A 21,165-nucleotide genomic window follows, 5' to 3' on the forward strand; every position below is an offset into this window, starting at 1 on the left:
TCAATCACCATACAGTGAACCCTTTCCGGTCTTCCTCATGTCATCCACTAATTTCATTTTCCACAGTTGTCAATGGCAATTTCCAGTGGCTCCTAACTACAACTGAATTCATTAGGTTGACCTAGAGATGTCAAACTCTGCATTGCATTCTCAATACAACCAGGTAAAAAAAGTGCTTACTGGCTCATGAAATATTGCCATGTAAATTAGCATTTGATTGAACCCTTTTTCTTCTCTGCTGATGAGAGATTTATAGATTTTCTTTCTTTCACATATGGCTGCTTTCCCATTGAGCACTGCTGAATGACTGCTCTGAAAGTTCTAAAATCGTCAATGGTAAGAAACTATTTCAGTATTTTCCTGCTTCTTGGCAGAGGGTTGGACTGGATGGCCCATGGGGTCTCTTCCAACTGTATGATCCTATGATTTCTCTCCAACATCCATTAATTTTGCTCTGTTTTCCTTCTTTTCAGTATTTATGGCATGCTTCTTCAAACTACCAGTGAGTAACATTACATTGTGTTCAGGGCTGGGAATGCATCTATTTTTTGAACTACAACTCCCTGAACCCTCCAGTCAGAATGTCCAGTTGGGAATTCTGCCAATCAGAATGCAACAGTTTCAGCTTGGAATCTTCCAGATATGCCAGGACTTGGCCTTTTGGAACAGCAATAACTTGAAGCAATAAGAAATTGTACTCTAAATCTGTCCTTTAATACTGACGTATCCTGCATCCGTTTATAAAGACTGGGTATCCCTTATTCAGAATTCTGAAATCCAAACTACTCTCTAATCCAAAATTGTCCACTTGGGTAGAACAGATTGCCTTATTTTAATGAGAGCCTTCATCCAAATTGTGATTAGCTCTGATTGGATGGTTATATTTTAGCAGAGGACGGACAACCACTTCTGAGAGATGCTCTAGTTAGTGTCTTGCAAAGAGATCCAGCATTGAATTAGATGACCTTCCAAGGTTTCTTCAAACATTGTGTTTTAATAGTAGAGTCAAAATGAAGAGAACGAGAACTGGATAAAAAAGCATAACAACTCCACTAATTTTTAGAGGTCTGTATAATAATCCAGAAGACACCCCCCTCACCTGTGGCAAAGCAGGTTACACCACTGAGCTGCTGAACTTGCTGACCAATAGGTCAGTGGTTTGAATCCGGGGAGCGGGGTGAGTTCCCCGGCTTCTGCCAACCTAGCAGTTCAAAAACATGCAAATGTGAGTAGATCAATAGGTACTGCTCCGGCAGGAAGGTAACGGCACTCCATGCAGCCATGCTGACCACAGAGGTGTCTATGGACAATGCCGACTCTTCAGCTCAGAAATTGAGATGAGCACCACCCCTCAGAATCAGACATGGCATTGGCTAGACTTAATGTCAAGGGGAAACCTTTACCTTTACCTTTCTATAATAATCCAGAAACTGCCAGTTATTTGAAGGTATGTGTAGGTATTTTTCATGCTTTGCATTCACAATTTACTAGCAGCTGTAGTTTACATTCTGGGATCAATGATGTCTAAAGACACAGTATGGACATGAGCAGTAGTTTCCTGATCACACAATGCTGAACAGAAGTACATTTTCTGCCTGACAGGTTGACACGTTATTGCACTTATAATGTCACCCAGCAAATGCCAATGAACTGCAAGCCTTCAGCCTTTACCCAAGCCTGTAGAATATATTGAAGTCTGTTTATAGGAGGGTCTAAGACTGTCCAGAGGACACCAAAAACATAGTGCAAAACCCCCACACCCCATAGAAAGCACTTGGAATGAGTGGAGAGGAAATATATTTTCATTTATTCATAGGGGAAGTGCATGAAACCTCTTTACCTCCTAACCCATGTTTTAAGGATAACTTCTCTGAACTGGATTCAAGGCAGTGCTGGTTAGAATCCAAAGTGCTGGGACCATTGTCAGAGATGTGGAGCCAGAAGTTTGTTAAAACTTGGTGTCTTATTAAAGCCTTCGGATCATGCTGATTTTATGGTTAACATCAAAAGCAGACTCCACCACAGCCCAAGGCAGCACATTCCACCATCAAACTATGGAAGACTTGGGTTGTTGTAGGTTTTTTTTTGGGCTATATGGCCATGGTCTATAGAAGACTTCTTTATTATTTATTTGAAACATTTATATTCTGCCTTTCTCACCCCACAGGGGACTCAGGGCAGAGCACAACAGATATATGGCAACCATTCAGTTCCAGGACATAACACCATAAATATACACAAACATTAAAATAATGTTGACCCTGAAGGAGCTGGGGGAGGTGACGGCTGACAGGGAACTCTGGTGTGGGCTGGTCCATGAGGTTATGAAGAGTTGGAAGCGACTGAACGAATAAACAACAACAACAAAACCTATGTACAAGAATATTCACAGAATATTCCCTCCTTCAGAAGGATGGTGAAGACCTGGCTGTGGGACCAAGCCTTTGGGGCAGTGCAGTGTGTCAATAATAGAATGGTGTCCTGATATGATTTTTAAGCAACTGATTTTAAAGTGGATATAAGTGGTTTTAATGTATTATTATTATTATTATTATTATTTCTTTATTTTTAAAAAAAAAATACCTTTAACTCTGTCTCAATCAAAAATAGATGAAAGGAAGGGGCCTGAGGCTGTTATGAATTGTGGGAGTTGAAGTCCAAAACACCTGGAGGGCCCAAGTTTGTCCATGCCTGGTATAACACTTCTTTTCCCCAAAGGGCACGTGTTTTTCCTTTTCCTGACCATGGCTGTAGCCTTTGGAGTTCAGATGGTGCCCGCCGCCTTCCTGGAGTGCAACAAGAGGAGCCTGCGTGGGCCATCCTGCTACCCACCCATCCGCCAGGTGTGCCCCTGGGTCCAGGTGAGCCTGGCTGCTCCGTTCCCCCCGCCCTCCTTCTGCCTGGCCCAGGGTTTAAATAGACCCTCCTCCGCCTGGAGGGGATGTCATTTCGACGAAGGTGTGTGCGGGGGAGGGGTGACCCCAATCCTCGCCCGTGTCCCCTTCCTCCTCCTCCTCCTCCTCCTCCCCGCGTCCCGCCAGATTGCCGAGCTCACAGGTTTCGGGAGCGAGCGGGAAGGTGGGTGCCAGGATTATTAATAGTGCCGCTGGATTCGTTCGGGAAAGGTAAATGTGATACCGCCGCCCTCCCCGAGTATCTGACACCGGCGAGGAGGGGTGGGGGGGGGGGTGGGGGAGGCGGCCAGCCTCGCCTTCCCGAAATAGAAAAGGCGAGGAACCTATATAAGTGGGGTGCCCACCCGACGGGGCACTTTCTGGCGCGAGCACTTGCCCAAACCCGCCGCCCGCCTTCTCCCCGGCCCGCCTTTGGAACACTTGGACAGGTAAGCTCTGGAGGCGGGAGGAGAAGCCCGCTCTCAGGCCCAGCCGACTTTGGATTTGGGGCTGCCGCTCTCCCATGCAGAAGTCGGGTGCCCAACACGCTGGGAAAGGGACTCGACTCCAGAGATAGATAGAGATACCCTCAAGAGCAGGGCTTCCCAATCTTGGCTCTTCCAGGACTTTTGGACTTTACCTTCCAGAATCCTCCATCATTGGTCAAGGCAGCTGAAACTTCTGGGAGCTGAAGTCCAAAACTCCTGGAAGAGAAGGGTTTAGGAATCACTGCCCCAGGACCTTCCAATCCCAGGACTCTGGGACTCCCTGGGCATCCTTTCTCCACCAACACCAGGCATGGGCAAACATGGACCATCCCTCCAGGTGTTTTGGACTTCAACTCCCACAATTCCTAACAGCCTCAGGCCCTTTCCTTTTCAATTTTCCTTTCAAGGTTTAGTTGGCCACCTTGATTAGCATTGAATGGCCTTGCAGCTTCAAGCTCTGGCTGCTTACTGCCTAGGGAGATCCTTTGTTGGGAGGTGATTATTTATTTATTTATTTGTTATTTGAGACATTTCTACCCCACCTTTCTCCAACTGGAAGGGAACTCAAGACAGCTTTAGAGCTAGGCAGCCATTCGCTTCCTTCAGAACAAAGTGTTACTAAAACAAACATTTAAAATAGAAATATAAAATGCATACATTAAAACATTTGAAACACATAAAAACAATACCATCACTGTTAGCCTTAATTAATAATAAATTAATTAATGATAATGTTCTTACAAAGCTGATTTTTTGGGGGAGTGCAGGGAATATTTTTCTGCGTAAGAAGGGGCCTGGGCTATTAGGAATTGTGGGAGTTGAAGTCCAAAGAACCTGGAGGGTCCAACTTTGCCCATGCCTGGCCTAGACAGGGCAACACATCTAATCAAGATGAGGAAAGCTATTTAAGGTAATGAGAGTACAAGGCCCATCATTCCCCAGTTAGCATGGCCAGGAGCTGTGAGTTACATTTGTCCATCCCTGCCTCCCCCCCCCCCCCAAACCAGGAACTTTAATCTATGCTGCCCTCTACTTTCCCCCCTCCTAAAATAAACCCAAATTGTACCATCAAAAAGCTAAGAGCTCTCCCAGTCCTCTTTGGGAAGGGGGTCTCAAAGAAGGGCGTTGATAGAGGGATGGACCGTCCCAAATGAAGAAAAATGGGACTGGTGGACTGCTGGGAAGTGAGAAAGAAAAGTGATATGAATCATAGAGGTGCATTCAAAGAAAACTTTCCTAAACCAAAAGGGGAAAGGGATGGAGATTGGGCAGGAAGGCAAGGCCATGCCTGATGAAGCTGAGAGCAAAGGGTGTTCCGGTGCTGAAAAATCAAAGGAAGGTGATGGACAATCCCTTGCAAGGTGGACCTTCTTCCCCTCTTACTCCAGCCATCATCCTCTGTGAGATCCATATAAAAGTTGATTTTTTGGACTATGCTCCCCAATGTGCCCCAGTCAGCATGTCAGCTGGAGGATTTGGAGAGACATAGTCTAAGGGCCCTTCCACACAGCCCTATTCTCAGAATATGAAGGTAGGAAATCCCACATTATCTGAGTGTGAACTCAGATAACCCAGTTCAAAGCAGATATTGTGGGATTTTCTGCCTTGATCCTCTGAGATATAGGGCTGTGTGAAAAGGCCCTCAACCTGCTCTAGCAGTACTTGTTCTTTAAGTGATTGGCTTTGCCAGTCCCAGGACTACTTGTGCTTCTGAGGCCACTTCCACATAGCTGAATGAAATCCCACATTACCAGCTTTGAAGTGGAAGTGTGGACTCAGATAACCCAATTCAAAACAGATCTTGTGGGATTTTCTGCCTTGACACTGATATTCTATAGAAGGGCCCTAAGACCTTTATAATATCAGTCATAGGAGATATGAATCTATGCGCTTGCATTGTTGACTTGTTTAATCTGATAGTGAAGTGGGAAGGGAAGGGGCATCCAATGTAGTCTGCAATGTGCCGTTTATTTCACAAACACAGGTAGGGAATATTATTAGCTCTCAAGACCCTTCCACACAGCCCTAAATCCCAGAGTAGCAAGGCTGAAAATCCCACAATATCTGCTTTGAACTGGGATATCTGAGTTCACACTCAGATAATGTGGGATTTCCTGCCTTGATATTCTGGGATATAGGGCTGTGTGGAAGGGCCCTTAGAGTTAATGAAGTTTAACACCACTTTAGCTGCCATGACTCAATACTATGGAATACTAGGAGCTGTAGTTTCTGCCAAGAGGAAAGACACCTCATCAAACTGCACATCCCAGGTTTCCATAGTATTGACCCATGGCAGTTAAAGTTCTGTCAAACCGCATTAATTCTAATGTGTCGATGCACCTTAATACTGAACAAGAGAAAAAGGAATATGAAGTCCAGCTAAGTTTAACAATACTTAACATTTTACTAGTAGAAAGAGGCCTGTCTTTTTTCAAGTAATAATTAGGGGGAAGAAAGGGGGACGATCATGTCAAATCAAAATAGTTTTGGCATTATAAGTAAAGGTAAAGGTTTCCCCAGACATTAAGTCTAGTTGTGTCCAATTCTGAAGGGTGGTGCTCATCTCCATTTCTAAGCTGAAGAGCCGGCATTAACCGTAGACACCTCTAAGGTCACGTGGCCGGCATGACTGCATGGAGCATTGTTACCTTCCCGCTGGAACGGTACCTATTGATCTACTCACATTTGCATGTTTTCTAAGTGCTAGGTTGACAGAAGCTGGGGCTAACAGCGGGAGCTCACCCCAAGGCTCTAAATTTTACTGTTCTAATCTGACTAAAAAGGGTGGTTCATTCAATCAGCTACAGTATTGGAGATTTCTTCAAAAAAGATTATCTCAGCATTCTTATAGCTTTTTTTCCTTCCCCATTACTGTTTCTCTTTCTAATCTCCAACCGCAGTTTTTATTCTGGCTCCTTCATAATCCAAGGATGGAAATGGGATTGTGTGGGAGAACCAGGCATCTATCCCTCTTGATCATCTCTCCTCCTCATATTTTTTGTTAGGTAGAACTTGTGAATTATGAACAGGTTGTCTAGGTAGTTCATAGTAGTGGCACACTAAAGCCCTTTTGAAATCTGCATAAAATGATCTCATGGGATCCTTCCAAACTCAATGCTTTTTACGGGAAGCCTCCTTTAAAATACCAATGTGGATTCCTTCTCTTTAAAAGGTGCACACACATTGCTTCATATGCTAATTTCAAAACAGGGCATCTTTGCTTCAGTGGGGACATCTCCCCATCTTTCTACTGGCCTTCTGCCCCAAAGCTTACCTTGTGGAAGCTGTGGTGAGTTTGGGAGGGAAGGCATTGGCCTTTTCACTCCAGGATAGATGAAGGAAGCATAATCCAAGTTGCATCTTCAGCAAAGTGGGGAGCCAACAAGAGCCAACAAGAGTTGGGATGTCAGCAGCAGCAGGAACCGGAGCATCTTTACTTCTGGCGGCCAGTCAAGGAAAGATTTGATGCACTGTGACCTGAGAGGTCTCAAGTCCAGGGGGTTGCTGAGTAAGGCCTGAGCAAGGAGGGGTAGCAAGTATCGGGTGTGTGGAAGAGGAGAACAGGTGCTACTGCAGAGACAGGCTGATTTCTCTCCTGGTGGTCTCTCTTACATAAATTTTCTAAGTGGAGGTGCACAGTTTTAGATAATGAACATAGGCAGATCTCCACACTTGAGGTGCTTTTGAGAAGATCTTGGGAAAGTCACTCTTCTTGGCAATATCTCCCAGGATCTCCAAGTCAGTATCTAACCAAAGGAAGTAACTTGCTCAACCTCTGAGGGAGATACTGCAATCCCAAATCCATGTGTATGAGCTGTGATCCCAAATCCATGTGTATGAGCTGTGATCGCATCAGTAGAGTAGAAATACCACTACAGTACACAGTACACATTTCAGCATTGAAAAAGATGTATGGATTCCAGCATGGATTGTAGCCCATGGGCCACATCTGGCTCCAGGACTCATGAGTGTAAATTCCCCAAGACCCAAGTGTAGAATCTACAGAGTTAACGCAGTATTGATACAAAAAAAAACGTTTTCTTGTCAACACTAAACCTCAAATCTGTACTGCATTTCGGGCACGAGAGACTTTTTTATGGGCAGGAAAAGTCTGCTACTCCTTTTCCTGCCCATATAAGCTTAAATCTTATTGCTAGTGTCAACAACAGCAGACTTAAGGGAGACATGATAGTTGCTCAAGGGTGCAGAAGCTGTTCTTTCATGAGAACAGCTTCTTATGAATGCATTTATTGAGGCCACAGAGTTGGAAACCCAACAGACCTATTGTGATGTTCACTTGGTGTTCCTCAACCACCAGTAAGACTCATTCATCATCACTATTTATTTATTTTTATTTATTTATTTACTATATTTATATCCTGCCTGAAGGGGACTCAAGGTGGCTTACACTACTCTTTTCCAAGTAGACCAAGGTGATGTGCAACATCTGCATGAAGATGTAAAGGCGGTAAAACATTTGTGAACCACAGTGTGACATAATCCAATGCTCAAACCCTGTTGTTTCTCCCTCAGATTTTCAGTAGAACTTATTGTGAGATAGATAGATAGATAGATAGATATCTGTTAGAATAGAATTAGACAAGTATAGTAAAGTCTTGCTTATCCAACCTTCGCTCATCCAACATTCTGTATTACCCAACACAGTATGCCTCCCGCCCGGATCCACAGCTGTTTCAATACATTATGATGTTTTGGTGCTAAATTAGTAAATACAGTAATCGCTACATAACGTTACTGTGTATTGAACTCCTTTTTCTGTTGATTTGTTGATGTTTTGCTGCTTAAATTGTAAAAATCATAACGTAAATTGATGTTTAATAGGTTTTTCCTTAATCCCTCCTTATTATCCAATATTTTTGCTTATCCAATGTTCTGCCAGCCCATTTATGTTGGATAAGCAAGACTATACTGGATATGCCTGTCCCTTCTGCTGAGAGGACCCACTTCCCCACATTTAATCACTAGCTCATTATACTGCCTTACTTCTAGGATGGCGTCCAAGGTGACTCAGGCCCCTTCCACACAGTTGAATAAAATCCTACATTTTCTGATTTGAACTGGAATATATGGCAGTGTGGACTCAGATAACCCAGTTCAAAGCAGATATTGTGGGATTTTCTGCCTTGATATTCTGGGTTATATGGCTTTGTGGAGGGGCCCTTACATCAAGTTAAGACCAAAGTAGTCTAAAAAACCATAATACAAAGCATTAAATAAACAAACAAATTAGCTAATGAGCAGCCAAATCATAACTGGGCAATACTTCTGACATCTATCTATCTATCTATATAAATTTTTAGAACTGGGAATGTGTTAAAATTATTTACCAGTTGCTTTTGATTACATTTAGGATATCTTTAGCCTATCCCGCTGACTCAAAGCTGTGAGGACTGTGAGTATTAAGAGAACACAGCAGGCAGCTATAGAAATGCACAGGTGGCTGGATGTGCCCCACAGGCTTTGGTTTTCCCAAACCTGTATTAGAGCACACCATTTTGAATTATTTTTATTGATCTTCTCAAACTTTACATCTTTTAGTACCTCTACATGTATTAATTCCATGTTACATGTGCATAATATGTACTATGTCTGGTTTTAAAGCAACTGCTCTCAGGATCTCATCAGAATTTGAAAACCAAGTAGGGGCAGCCCTGGATAGTACTTGGATAAGAATTGTCAATAAATGCCAGGTGCTGTGGCCTCGAGCCACAGGGAGAGGCTATTATTATTATTATTATTATTATTATTATTATTATTCAGAAGATGAAACTAACAAAACCTTCTCCTCGCCTATGAAATTCATTGGGTCACCATAAGTCAACAGGCAAGTTGCAATTACACATATAAACACACACAGTGTAAAAACAGCTTGATCCAACCGGGTCAAGCACTAATTGTAGAGATGCCTCCATCTTCAGATAACTGATTGAAGGCAGAAATTAAACTGGAGCATTTGGCCTTGAGTGACCCGACTCCCTTGGTGTAAGGCTAAATTAGCACAAATCAGTACAAGGAGTTCTGCTTCCATTTAGGATGCAAACAGGGCTGTCATTGCAGACTGCAGCTGAGTAAGACTGTTTAAGGAGGAACTGTAAAATAAGTGCAGTAGAGGGGATTTCACCCTTTCTTCAGGAATGAGTATCTGGTGGTTAATATGTCAGCATAGTAACAGACCCATGTTTTCATACAAATTGCAAAAGGAACTCTCCAAGGAGCTGAAAACTATTCCTGAAATAATTCTTCTCCCTTGGATAATTCCTTTAAAGTTCAGACTAAACCATAGAGAAGATTAGCCATTCTGCTGAAATGGGAGCCACTCCCTGCCACTGTCTATAATATGTCTCCTTCTTTTGGCACATATTCTTTTTCTTGTATTCCTCCTTTCCCCATTATTACTTTTGGAATGCTTGTCCAGCTGATAATTGGTAAGAAACAACAAATAGTAATGCAGACTACTGGCAAATCCATATGCAGACTGCTTCTTAAGACTCACTGCCATCCTACGTCACCCAAGCTTTCTCTGAGGCCCCTTCTACACTGCCCTTATATCCTAGGATCTGATCCTAAATTATCTGTGTATCCCAGATTATATGGCAGTGGAAACTCATATAATCCAGTTCAAAGCAGATAACCTGGAATCAGATCTTGGGATATAGGGCAGTGTGGAAGCGGCCTGAGAGGTCTTCATAATAATCAGGCCTCTTATTATTACTTAACATTCATTTTAAGATTTCAAAGAAGTAGCCATATCAATATATTGCAACATAAAAAGAAGGAAAGGAATCGGGGGGGGGGGGGGATTGAAATATGTCAGCAGCTTTAAAACTAACTGGTTTTTAATTTAGCAGGAACTTCCATACATTTATATTTATTTATTGACTTGCTTATTTTGTTTTTATCCCACCTTTCTCCCGATAGGGACTCAAGGTAGCTAACTTTTTTTTTGTCATGTCAGGAGCAACTTGAGAAACCGCAAGTTGCTCCTGGTGTTAGAGAATTGGTCATCTGCAAGGACATTGCCCAGGGGATGCTCGGATGTTTTATCATCCTGTGAGAGGCTTCTCTCATGTTCCCACATGGGGAACTGAAGCTGATAGAGGGAGCTCAACCCACTCTCCCTGTCGGTCAGCAGTCCTGCTGGCACAAAGGTTTAACACGGGGGTCCTCAAACTAAGGCTCGAGGGCCGGATATAGCCCTCCAAGGTGATTTATCCGGTCCTCGCTCAGGGTCAACCTAAGTCTGAAACGACTTGAAAGCACACAACAACAACAACAACAACAACAACAACAACAATCTTATCTCATCAGTCAAAAGCAGGCCTACATTTCCCATTGAAACACTAATAAGTTTATATTTGTTTAAATTGTTCTTCATTTTAATTATTGTATTGTTTTAAAGTGTTTTTTTGCATTACAAATAAGATATGTGCAGTGTGCATAGGAATTCATTCATGGTTTTGGGGGTTTTTTTTTTTCAAATAATAATCTGGCCCTCCAACAGTTTGAGGGACTGTGACCTGGCCCTCTTTTTAAAAAGTGGAGGGTGCTTGGTTTAACCCATTGCGCCACTGGGGGCTCCTTGTAACTATGATACAAACCCATTTCTTTAGATGCAGTACAGCATGATATTAAAGCCTTGGGTTATAAACCATATTTATATATAGAATGTAATAGGATACAGAAAGATGCAAATATGTCTCTTGGCCTAAATTTTCAAAGAACTGGTTGAGATGATATAGATCTTTCAGATTTTTATAGTGGTCAAAAGGAAGCAAGGTGGGGGCCGGAGGGGAGGAACATGGTTGCACTAACTGGTTTTTGATTTTAGCATGAGTGCTTGTGGATATAAACCCACTTCTTCAGATGCAGTGCTGCAAGAGACTAACACAACTGCTTCTTTTAAAACTCTTACAGTGATCAGTGCTGATGCGTGAAGGCAATTAATCTGCTTCCTAAAAGTTTGAACCCTGAGTTCAAAACTATCTGAGAACATGATTTTTATTATATGTGCAATAGTGAGGATACAGAATCATAAAGTTGGAAGAGACCTCGTGGGCCATCCAGTCCAATCCCCTGCCAAGAAGCAGGAAAATTGCATTCAAAGCACTCCCGACAGATGGCCATTTAGCCTCTGTTTAAAAGCCTCCAAAGAAGGAGCCTTCACGACTCCATTTATTGACTTCTATATCAATAAATGTATTGTGCCGTGCAGCACATTTATTCTTTGTTCATACCTCTGCAAATGGATTGGCATTTTTCAATATAATTCAATCGAGCCATTTCTCTTTTTAGTCTTCTTTTGCAATTTCCTTGTTCAAGGACTATGACCTATAAATCCCTTACTGTGTGTCTAGCAAGATTGAAATGTTCTTGGGTTTTGGGGAATGGCTGTTTCAAATGTCAGATTTGTGTCTATTTAGAGACTATTCTGTTTTAAGCTTTCTAACTCTCTATCTCATCTTTTTCCATGTACATCGGCATAAGCATGTCTTTGAATAGCCCTTTGTATTTTCTCTCCAATTTCATCATGCTTAGCAGGCCTGCTGCTGATAAGCATCAAAAGAGAAAGCTTCATTATAATGAACTGACCAACTACCCTCACATTAACTATTTGTAAAAGACATGTTTGTAAAAGACATGGAATATTTAGCTCTAGTAAGCCTGGCTTTAGCCTGGTTTTTGCCTCCTCTGAGGGACTGGAATGAAATAATCGCAAGGACCATTTGCGTGACTAGAGATAAACTGCATCCACTCCTGTTGCCCTTTTAGCTATTTTAAGAGCCGGTCTTGCATATTTTAACATTTAAAAGCGTTTTCCAGGCCCACAGTGTTTTTTTATTTACTAAATTGTGTTTTCTATCACAGTTGGGTTTTTTTTTCTGGTTTGAGGGCATTTCTCGGGAGTAGGGGACATGTAAAAGATAAAGATAAATGTTTCCCTGACATTAAGTCTAATGGAGACCAACTCTGTGGGGTGATAATCATCTCCCTTTCTAAACCAAAGAGCTGGCATTGTCCATAGGCACCTCCAAGGTCATGTGGCCAGTATGACTCATGGAGCACCGCTACCTTCCCTCCAAAGCAGTACCTATTGATCTAAGTACCTATTGGGCTAACAAAGGGAGCTCACCTCATCCCACGGATTCGAACTATTGACCTTCCGGTCAGCAAGTTGTGCAGCTTAGCATTTTAACCCGCTGCTGCACCACCGCAGCCCCCTTGGGGACACATATATCCTTACAAATAACTGAGTAAGAGGACATATCCTATTATAGATTATTAGTCGATGCTCGGTGGTGCAACGGGTTAAACCTTTGTGCTGGCAGGACTAAAGACAGACAGGTCGGAGGTTCGAATTTGGGGAGAGTACGGATGAGCTCCCTCTGACAGCTCTGGCTCCCCATGCAGGGACATGAGAGAAGCCTCCCACAGGATGGTAAAACATCAAAACATCTGGCGTCCCCTGGGCAATGTCCTTGCAGACGGCCAATTCTCTCACACCAGAAGCAACTTGGAGTTTCTCAAGTTGCTCCTGACATGAAAAAAAGTCAATTAAATGGCAGAAAACAAAGGATAAATGTACATATGCTGTTCTTAACAGGAGGAGAAAAGCATCCCTCAAGATTTTAAGAGAGACCAGTGCTTTTCAATCTATACACAGAATTTATAACTTAGATGAGCAGTAAAAGTGCTATTTATGGGATGCTAGAAACAGTTCAAAAAGAACTGAAGAAAGATCTCAAACAGGATGAATGGGAGAAAAGAAAATGTGAAGACGTGTCAACTGGGCAATTCCCTCACCTCCTTCTAAACCTTAAACCAGTGGTTCCCAACGTGTGGTCCATGGTCCACAAGAACTAAAATATGGTCTGCAGCTTCATCATTACTACACTGCTGCAACAAGAGTGACTGGTCTCACAAAACCCTCATATAGTGCTGAAGCTTATTAAATATAGTTTTCTGTGGGCCAGCAGATGGCAACTACTGGATGGCATATGTTCTGTATCAGAAACTAGAGCTGATGTGGTATATCCAATGCCATTTTCTGAATCAGCACCCCAAATAACTGAATCTAAAGTTGACCAGAAATGGATTCGTAACTCTTTTGATACTAATGTTGGAGAGTGATCCCTGGTTAAAGTGATCCCTAGTCAAAAAAAAAGATCGGGAACCACTGCCTTAAACACATATGAACGCAGATGGACTCTGAAGCGGCTGTCATTGATCAGGGAAGTGATCTTGGGGTTTGCAATGGATACGTGGGTGGAAGTATCAGCCCAGTGTAGAACAGCTATAAATAAAATATTAGAAAGGGGTTGAAAAATCAAATAAATAGTATCATAGAGCATCTTTCTAAAAATACATTTTGCAGACAGGGTGTTTTATGGGATGTTGGGCAAGAAATATCAAAGAGAAGTTCAGAGCAATGGGAAAAAACCTGATGCACTTCAGCTGTTTTACACTACAACCTCCATCAGCTTCAGTCAGCAGTGGCCAGGGCTTATGGGAATTCATTTTCCTAAATATCTAGAATCCTTCAAGTTGGCCTTCCACACTTGCCTTGAAACCATGGAAAAGGTAGACCATATTCCAAATCTATTCCCATTAAGAAAAGTCAAAGTAATTGGAGTTTTTCATTTGGGGGGAATGTTCAAAAACTGTGCATTTAAGACTGAGGGAAGAAAGCAGACAGAGGGACAGCTTTCTTTAGTGAACTCAGTAAAATTGCATGGTGATGATGTGCATTGAAGTGAGGTATCTGATTATATTGTCAATACAGTTAACACTGGTTGTACATTACACAACTATTGAAAGTTGATACTTTGTCAGCTGCCATGGGTCCATCTTGGGGAATACTAGGAACTGTAATATAGGGAGAAATTTGGAATTATTCAATACAGGGCTCTGATTCAGGGGAATAGACTGGAGCAGTTCGGGTCTCAGACTCCATAGGATGTAGCAATGACAGTTAAAATGGTATCAGATTGGTATAACTATCTGGTATAAATCCACCCTGGGATGTATAAATTAGAGAAGGAGTGGAGAAGTTCTGACTCTTTAGATATTGCTATACTACAGGTCCCATCATACCCGATGATTGGCCATAATGGATAAACTGGTCACAACTAATAGTTCAGCAGCAACTGGAAGAAGACTCCTGGTTTGTTGTTGAAGGCTTTCATGGCCAAAATCACTTGGTTGCTGTGAGCTTTCTGGGCATTATGGCCATGTTCCAGAAAAAATCTCTCCTAACATTTCACCCACATCTATGGCAGGCGTCCCATCCTGGACCTTCCACAGATATATAAACCTCCCTTGCCTAGATTCCAATATACCTCACAGCCTCTGAGGATGCCTGCCATATATGTGGGTGAAATGGCAGGAGGGAATGCTTCTGGAACATGGCTATACGGCCCGGAAAACTCACAGCAACCCAGACTCTTGGTTCTTCTCCCTTGCAATAAGGTGTGCCCACAAAGCAGCAGTTACACTGGGTACAAAGGCTATTTCCATAGCCAAAAGGGTCTTAGGTTTCAATCTTACCTAAGTAGATTCGTTAACATAAAAGGACTGTCACTTTGATCATAATGTTTGTAGGGATTGCCTTGCTTTCCTTCTCTTTCTCTTCCTTTGTTTTTAAAACTATGGTTGGTTTAACAGCCACTAATCAGAACATTAATCAGTGGGGTGGAGGTGGGCTAGGGACATACCAATATGGGCAATCAAATGATTGCAAAGAAATAGTTCAAATAATTGCACAGAAATAAAGTGTGGGAGGCGGAAATTAGCAGAGACAAAAAAGCTCTACCTGCAGAAATAAGTCTCATCCAGTTCAGTCCAGTAGGAGGTCTGATTTCCTCTCTGGGTGATTTCTAGCCATTTGCTAGATCCAGGAGCAACCTTGCTCACAGCATGGCTATGGGGATCAAACTTTGGCTTTAGTTCCCCAGAACTCTTGGGATGAAGGACAGAAGGGGTACAAGTATATTAAATAAATAAATAAATAAATAAATAAATAAATAAACCTATGCATTTTATTGGAAACATGCTCAGTCAGAAGACAGGAGCAGAATTCAAAATCATCTTAACAGATTAGAGAGATGGGCCAAAACTAACAAAATGAAGTTCCACAGTGACAATTGCAAGATACTCCACTTTGGCCAAAAAAATGAAATGCAAAGATAAAGAATGAAGGATGTCTAGCTCGGCAGAAGTCTGTGTGGAAAAGATCTTGGAGTCCTCATAGACAGGAAGATAAACATGAGCCAACAATGTCATTTGGCAGCTTAAAAAGCCAATGGGATTTTGGTCTGCATAAATAGGAGTATAGTGTCTAGATTCAGGGAAGTCATACTACCCCTCTGTTGTGCCTTGGTCAGACCACACCTGGAATCACACTCTGTCAAATTCTGGGTACCACAATTGAAGGGAGATGTTGACAAGCTGGAATGTATCTAGAGGAGGGTGAATAAAATTATCAAGGGTCTGGAGAACAAGCCCTGTGAGGAGCAGCTTAAATTGCTGGGCATGTTTAGCTTGCAGAAGAGAAGGTTGAGAGGAGACATGGTGGCCAAGTCATAGGAAGACAGAGCAAGCTTGTTTTCTGCTGCCCTGGAGACTAGGATGCGGAATAATGGCTTCAAACTACAGGAAAGGAGATTCCACCTGAACATTAGGAAGAACTTCCTAACTGTGAGAGCTATTCAGTAGTGGAACTCTCTGCCCCGGAGTGTGGTGGAGGCTTCTTCCTTGGAGGCTTTTAAACAGAGGCTGGATGGCCATCTGTCAGGGGTGCTTTGAATCCGATTTTCCTGCTTCTTGGCAGGGGGTTGGACTGAATGGCATACAAGGCCTCTTCCAACTGTATGATTCTATGATTCAGTGTTGCAGAAGAACCCACCTTGTCCTACCCATTATAATTTGTCCTTTGAAACGCATCCCTCCAGAATCTGTTGTGTTTTATTGTAATTTTTGGGCTAGTCCCTTGTAAGCCGCCCCAAGTTCCCTTGGGGAGATGGTTGGCAGGATATAAAAATAAAGTTATTCTTATTCTTCTTATTATTATTTCATTCCCACCAGACTACTAGCTTGACCTTGGCATGACCCCATTCTCTGCTATTCCCCCTGACTTTGCAAGATCCCCTGCCTATGCATCAGGCACTTTACATATGCACTCCAATACTATTAATTCCTACCTTTCCTCCAATGCATTCATGGCAGTGTCAGGCCCTTAGCCAGAATTTTGAGTTATTTGGGGGGGGGGGGAGGCTGAGGATCTACCCTAGCAAACCTTTTGTATCGTTATCCCAATAGCCCCATGCATATGGGATATATTGAGCATGGTGATCAGATCATGATATGAATAAACATAACAGTTTAAATAGTGTATTGTCGAAGGCTTTCATGGCTGGAATCATTGGGTTGTTGTAGGTTTTTTCGGGGTGTATGGCCATGGTCTAGAGGCATTCTCTCCTGACGTTTCTTCTGCATCTATGGCAAGCATCCTCAGAGGTAGTGAGGTCTGTTGGAACTAGGAAAAAGAGTTTATATATCTGTGGAATGACCAGGAGCTGGAGCTAGGTGTGAATGTTTCAACTGACCACCTCTCAACAAAAGTTTGCTCCAGGCACAGTCAGCCCATTGTATGCTAATCAAGGTGGTCAGTTGAAACATTCACACCTAGCTCCAGCAAACAAGAGTCCTTTGTCTCACCCTGGTCATTCCATAGATATATAAACCCTTTTTCCTAGTTCCAACAGACCTCACTACCTCTGAGGATGCTTGTCATAGATGCAGAAGGAACGTCAGGAGAGAATGCCTCTAAACCATGGCCATATAGCCTGACAAAACCTACAACAACCCAGTTTAAATAATGTACTAGTAAGGCCTTCTTGCGGACCACCCTGAGAATTTCGGGGAGGGGGGGGCTGAAGCCCCCCAAGCCCCCCCCCCCCACATGCCTGGGCAGTGTACAACCCACTGAAATTATTTTCACAACAACTCTGTGATGTAGATCAGCCAGAGAGTGGGAAAAGAGTGGGAGAAAGGGGGAGGGAGAGAAAGAGTGAGAAGGGGATTGGCTCAAGGTCACTCAGTGAGTTTCGCGCCTCCATGAGGACTGGAACTTGGCTCTCCCAAGTCCCAGGGCTGTATATATAGATGGCCCCTAGCCCTGCCTGCCCCTCTCTCCAGCTCTCTCCTTCCTGCGGGGCCCTTGTGCGGCTGCTGGGCTGGCAGGGCTCCAGCCGCCCTCCCTCCCTCCTTCCTTCCCCCAGTGTGCCATCCCGTCCCCGCCCGGCACTGCAGTTTGGGTCATATGAGCAGAAATGAGGAGAAGGGCACACTTGTCCCCCTCCTTCCCTCCCTCTCTGCCTCCTTCTCTCCGCCGGCACCTCCTCCTCTTCCTCCTCCTTCAGCACCTTCCCTCTTTGGGCCACTTTTCCTCCCGTTCCATTTCTTTCCTTTCCTTCCCTCCCCACAGTTGCAAGGATGTCGATGACCGATGTGCTCAGCGCGGACGACATCAAGAAGGCGGTGGGAGCCTTTGCAGGTGAGACCCTTGGGCACTGGGGTGGGTGGAGGGGATGAGGGGTCTGGATGAAGCCCAGCTCAGGATGGAGCGGGTGAAGTGTGCGTGCGTGGGAAAGTCTCAGGGTGTGTCCCCCCACCGTCTTTTGGAGCTGCTGAGTTTTCCGACCCCGAACCACTGCAGGCGGATTATGCTCTCCAGGAAGAAACAGCGCTAGAAGGGTTCCCAAAAGCCATCTAGTCGAGCCTCCTGCCCCGAAAAGAAGTTCTCCCATTAGGCATCATCCTTCGAGTCTTTCTGACTCATCACACTAAAGAATGAATACACTTTAAATCCTTTTTTTCTGCCTTCTGCAGAATTCTGGCGTTTGTAGTTTAGTGAGGTTGTTGAAGGCTCCTCCGGAAACTACAAACCCCCAAATTTTGCAGGAGGCAGAGACTAGATTTAAAGTTGATTCATTCTCTAGTGTAAGGAAATAGTTTAGAAACATTTCCACCCCCTACAAGGACCTTCCTTCCCATCTTACCCATCCCAGCAATAGCCTTCCCTCTTTTCTCCAGCTTTCCAAGAACTCTGCTCTCCTTGGTTCTCTCTTCCTGAGCCCTTTAGCTGTTCCTCGCCCTTTCTCCTCATTGCAGATGCAAAAGTAGGTGTGGGTCCAAAGTGCATCAGTGCTTCTCTGCCTTCCTAATGGCGTGACCCCTTAATACAGTTCCTCATGTTGTGTTGACCCCAACCATAAAATTATTTCTGTTGCTACTTCATAACTAATTTTGCTACCCTTATGAATTGTAATGTAAATATCCGATATGCAGGATGTGTTTACATTCACAGAACCAAAATTGGCACAAATACCCGATAACACCCAAATTTGAATACTGGTGGAGTTGGGGGGGGGGGGTGATTTTGTCATTTGAGAGTTGTAGTTGCTTGTTCACCTACAATCAAGGAGCAGTCTGAATTCCACCAATGATGGATTTGAACCAATCTTGGCACACAAAACTCCCAACAGAAAATACTGGAAGGGTTTGGTGGGCATTGACCTTGAGTTTTGGAGTTGTAGTTCACTTATATCTAGGAAGCACTGTGTGGACTCAAACAATGATGGATCTGGACCAAACTTGGCACAAATACTCAATATGCCCAAATGTGAACACTGGTGGAGTTTGGGGGGAAATAGACCTTGAAATTTGGAATTTATAGCTCACCTACAATCAAAGAGCATTCTGAACCCCACCAACGATAGAATTGGACCAATCTTCCCACACAGAACCCCCATGACCAACAGAAAATACTGCTTTGGCAACCCCTCTGACACCCACTTGCAACCCCCAGGAGTTGAGAAACACTGATATAGGCATATTTTTTTTTCTTTTGCAATCTCCACAATGACATTCTTCTGCAATCTCCAAGTTATCTAGCATTACAGAGAGTGAGACCTCCAAAAACCTTCACCCTTAGACCTCTTCTGTGAGGATTTTTGCAACAGATTTGGTACATTGGGAGGAGGGATTCATGACTATCTGGATGGCGCATACAACCTCATACTTTTGGGTAGGCTAGGCACCCAAGGTAGCAGGGTTGGGGATCAAGAGCTGGGCTTCTGACCCCTTTCATAGCTGCCAGGGATGTGACTATATTGTTGTTGTTGTTGTTGTTGTTATTGGGTTGCTGTGAATTTTCCAGGCTATATGACCATGTTCCAGAAGCATTCTCTCTTGACATTTCACCCACATCTATGGCAGGCATCCTCAGAGGTTGTGAGGCTTATTAGAAACTAAGTAAGTGATGTTTTTATATCTGTGGAATGTCCAAGGTAGGAGAAAGAACTCCTGTGTAAGTGTAAATGTTGCAATTAATCACTTTGATTACAATTGAAAAGCCTTGCAGCTTTAAAGTCTGGGTGATTCCTGCCTGAGGGAATCCTTTGTTGGGAGGTGTTAACTGGCCCTGTTTCAACAGAAAGGAAGAAACAATGAAAATGAATAAAATCTGGCTAGCAGTATTTTAAAAAAACTCTAAAATCAGGACAGTAAATAAAGAACAACACTCTGAAAACAAGGGAATTCCAGACATGAAACAATCAGGGCCAGCGAACACCTCTCAACAAAGGATTCCCTCAGGTAGAAATCAGCCAGACTTTAAGCTGCAAGGTTTTTCAATGCTAATCAAGGTGATTAGTTGCAACATTCACACTTCCAGCAGACAAGAGTTCTTTCTCCCACCCTCTACCTTCCAGAGATATATAAACCTCACTTGCTTAGTTTCCAACAAACCTCACATCCTCCAAGGATGCCTGCCATAGATATGGGTGAACTACCAGAAGAGAATGCTTCTGGAATATGGCCATACAGCCCACAAAACTCACAGCAACCCAATGATTCTAGCCCTGAAAGACTTCAACAACACATTATTATCATTATTATTATCATTATTATCATTATTTGTATCTCACTTTTATCTCTGTGATTGAGTCACAAAGCAGCTTTGTCACCTTGAAGAAGCCAGGAGTGTCCCTGGGAAGGGACCCATGAGGATTCCGCCCCACAATGACATTCTTCTGCAATCTCCAAGTTATCTAGCATTGCAGAGAGTGAGACCTCCGAAAACCTTCACCCCTAGACCTCTTCTATTTGCAGTGCTATCATCCTCTTGGGAAACTTTGCCTGCCCCCTTTCTTTGAGTGCCCGTCACGTATTCCAAGTGAAGTTTGAGTTACTGCAACACTAGATATTTGGGGATTGCAGCAATACGTCAATTTGCCCCCTGTAGAGGCACATCCCTCAAATTATCTGATTTCAGAAGCTAAGCCATGTCAGGCCTGGTTAGTACTTGGAGGAGTGACCAGCAGCAAAAGACAGGATCTCAATGACCTAACTGGGAAAGACTGTGTTAACTGAAACCTTGGGGAAATGCTGCCAGTCAGAGTGACAATAGTGGACCAGTTCAGTATTATAATGGCTTGGTTCATTATAATAAGGCAGCTTCCTGTGCTCGTCAGTGTAACCTGAAATTTTTAATACTCTGCTAAGCAATTAGCAAACAGCAGGACAATGGGTTTTCAATGGGGTTTTTAATGGGGAAATGGCAGGCGTTGCCTCTGCCGTGGCCTCCAATGCAATGCTGTGATGGATTACAACACCCATCACCTCACAAAGGTTATAAGGATAGGAGCCTGAAACTCAGGCATGAGCCAACTTGGACCCTCCAGGTGTTTTGGACTTAAGCGGCT

The 21,165-nt window shown here is 43.4% G+C and overlaps 1 protein-coding gene and 1 long non-coding RNA gene across 2 annotated transcripts in view; both read left to right on the plus strand.

The window, feature by feature from the left end:
• Nucleotides 1–278: 278 nt before the first annotated feature.
• Nucleotides 279–2,853, plus strand: LOC137097098 (uncharacterized). The gene is made up of 3 exons (XR_010909975.1): nt 279–336; nt 474–502; nt 2,719–2,853. It is a non-coding gene; the product is annotated as an uncharacterized lncRNA (long non-coding RNA).
• A 382-nt stretch (nt 2,854–3,235) lies between these two features.
• PVALB (parvalbumin) overlaps nt 3,236–21,165 on the plus strand; it is a 35,683-nt gene continuing 17,753 nt past the window's right edge. Inside the window, exons 1-2 of the mRNA XM_060776984.2 lie at nt 3,236–3,343; nt 17,886–17,954. Coding sequence (XP_060632967.2) covers nt 17,894–17,954 — 61 coding nt within the window. The 5' untranslated portion in view covers nt 3,236–3,343; nt 17,886–17,893. The remainder of the gene's footprint in view (nt 3,344–17,885; nt 17,955–21,165) is intronic.

The sequence above is a fragment of the Anolis sagrei genome, chromosome 5, assembly GCF_037176765.1.
Source record: "Anolis sagrei isolate rAnoSag1 chromosome 5, rAnoSag1.mat, whole genome shotgun sequence".
Taxonomy (NCBI): domain Eukaryota; kingdom Metazoa; phylum Chordata; class Lepidosauria; order Squamata; family Dactyloidae; genus Anolis; species Anolis sagrei.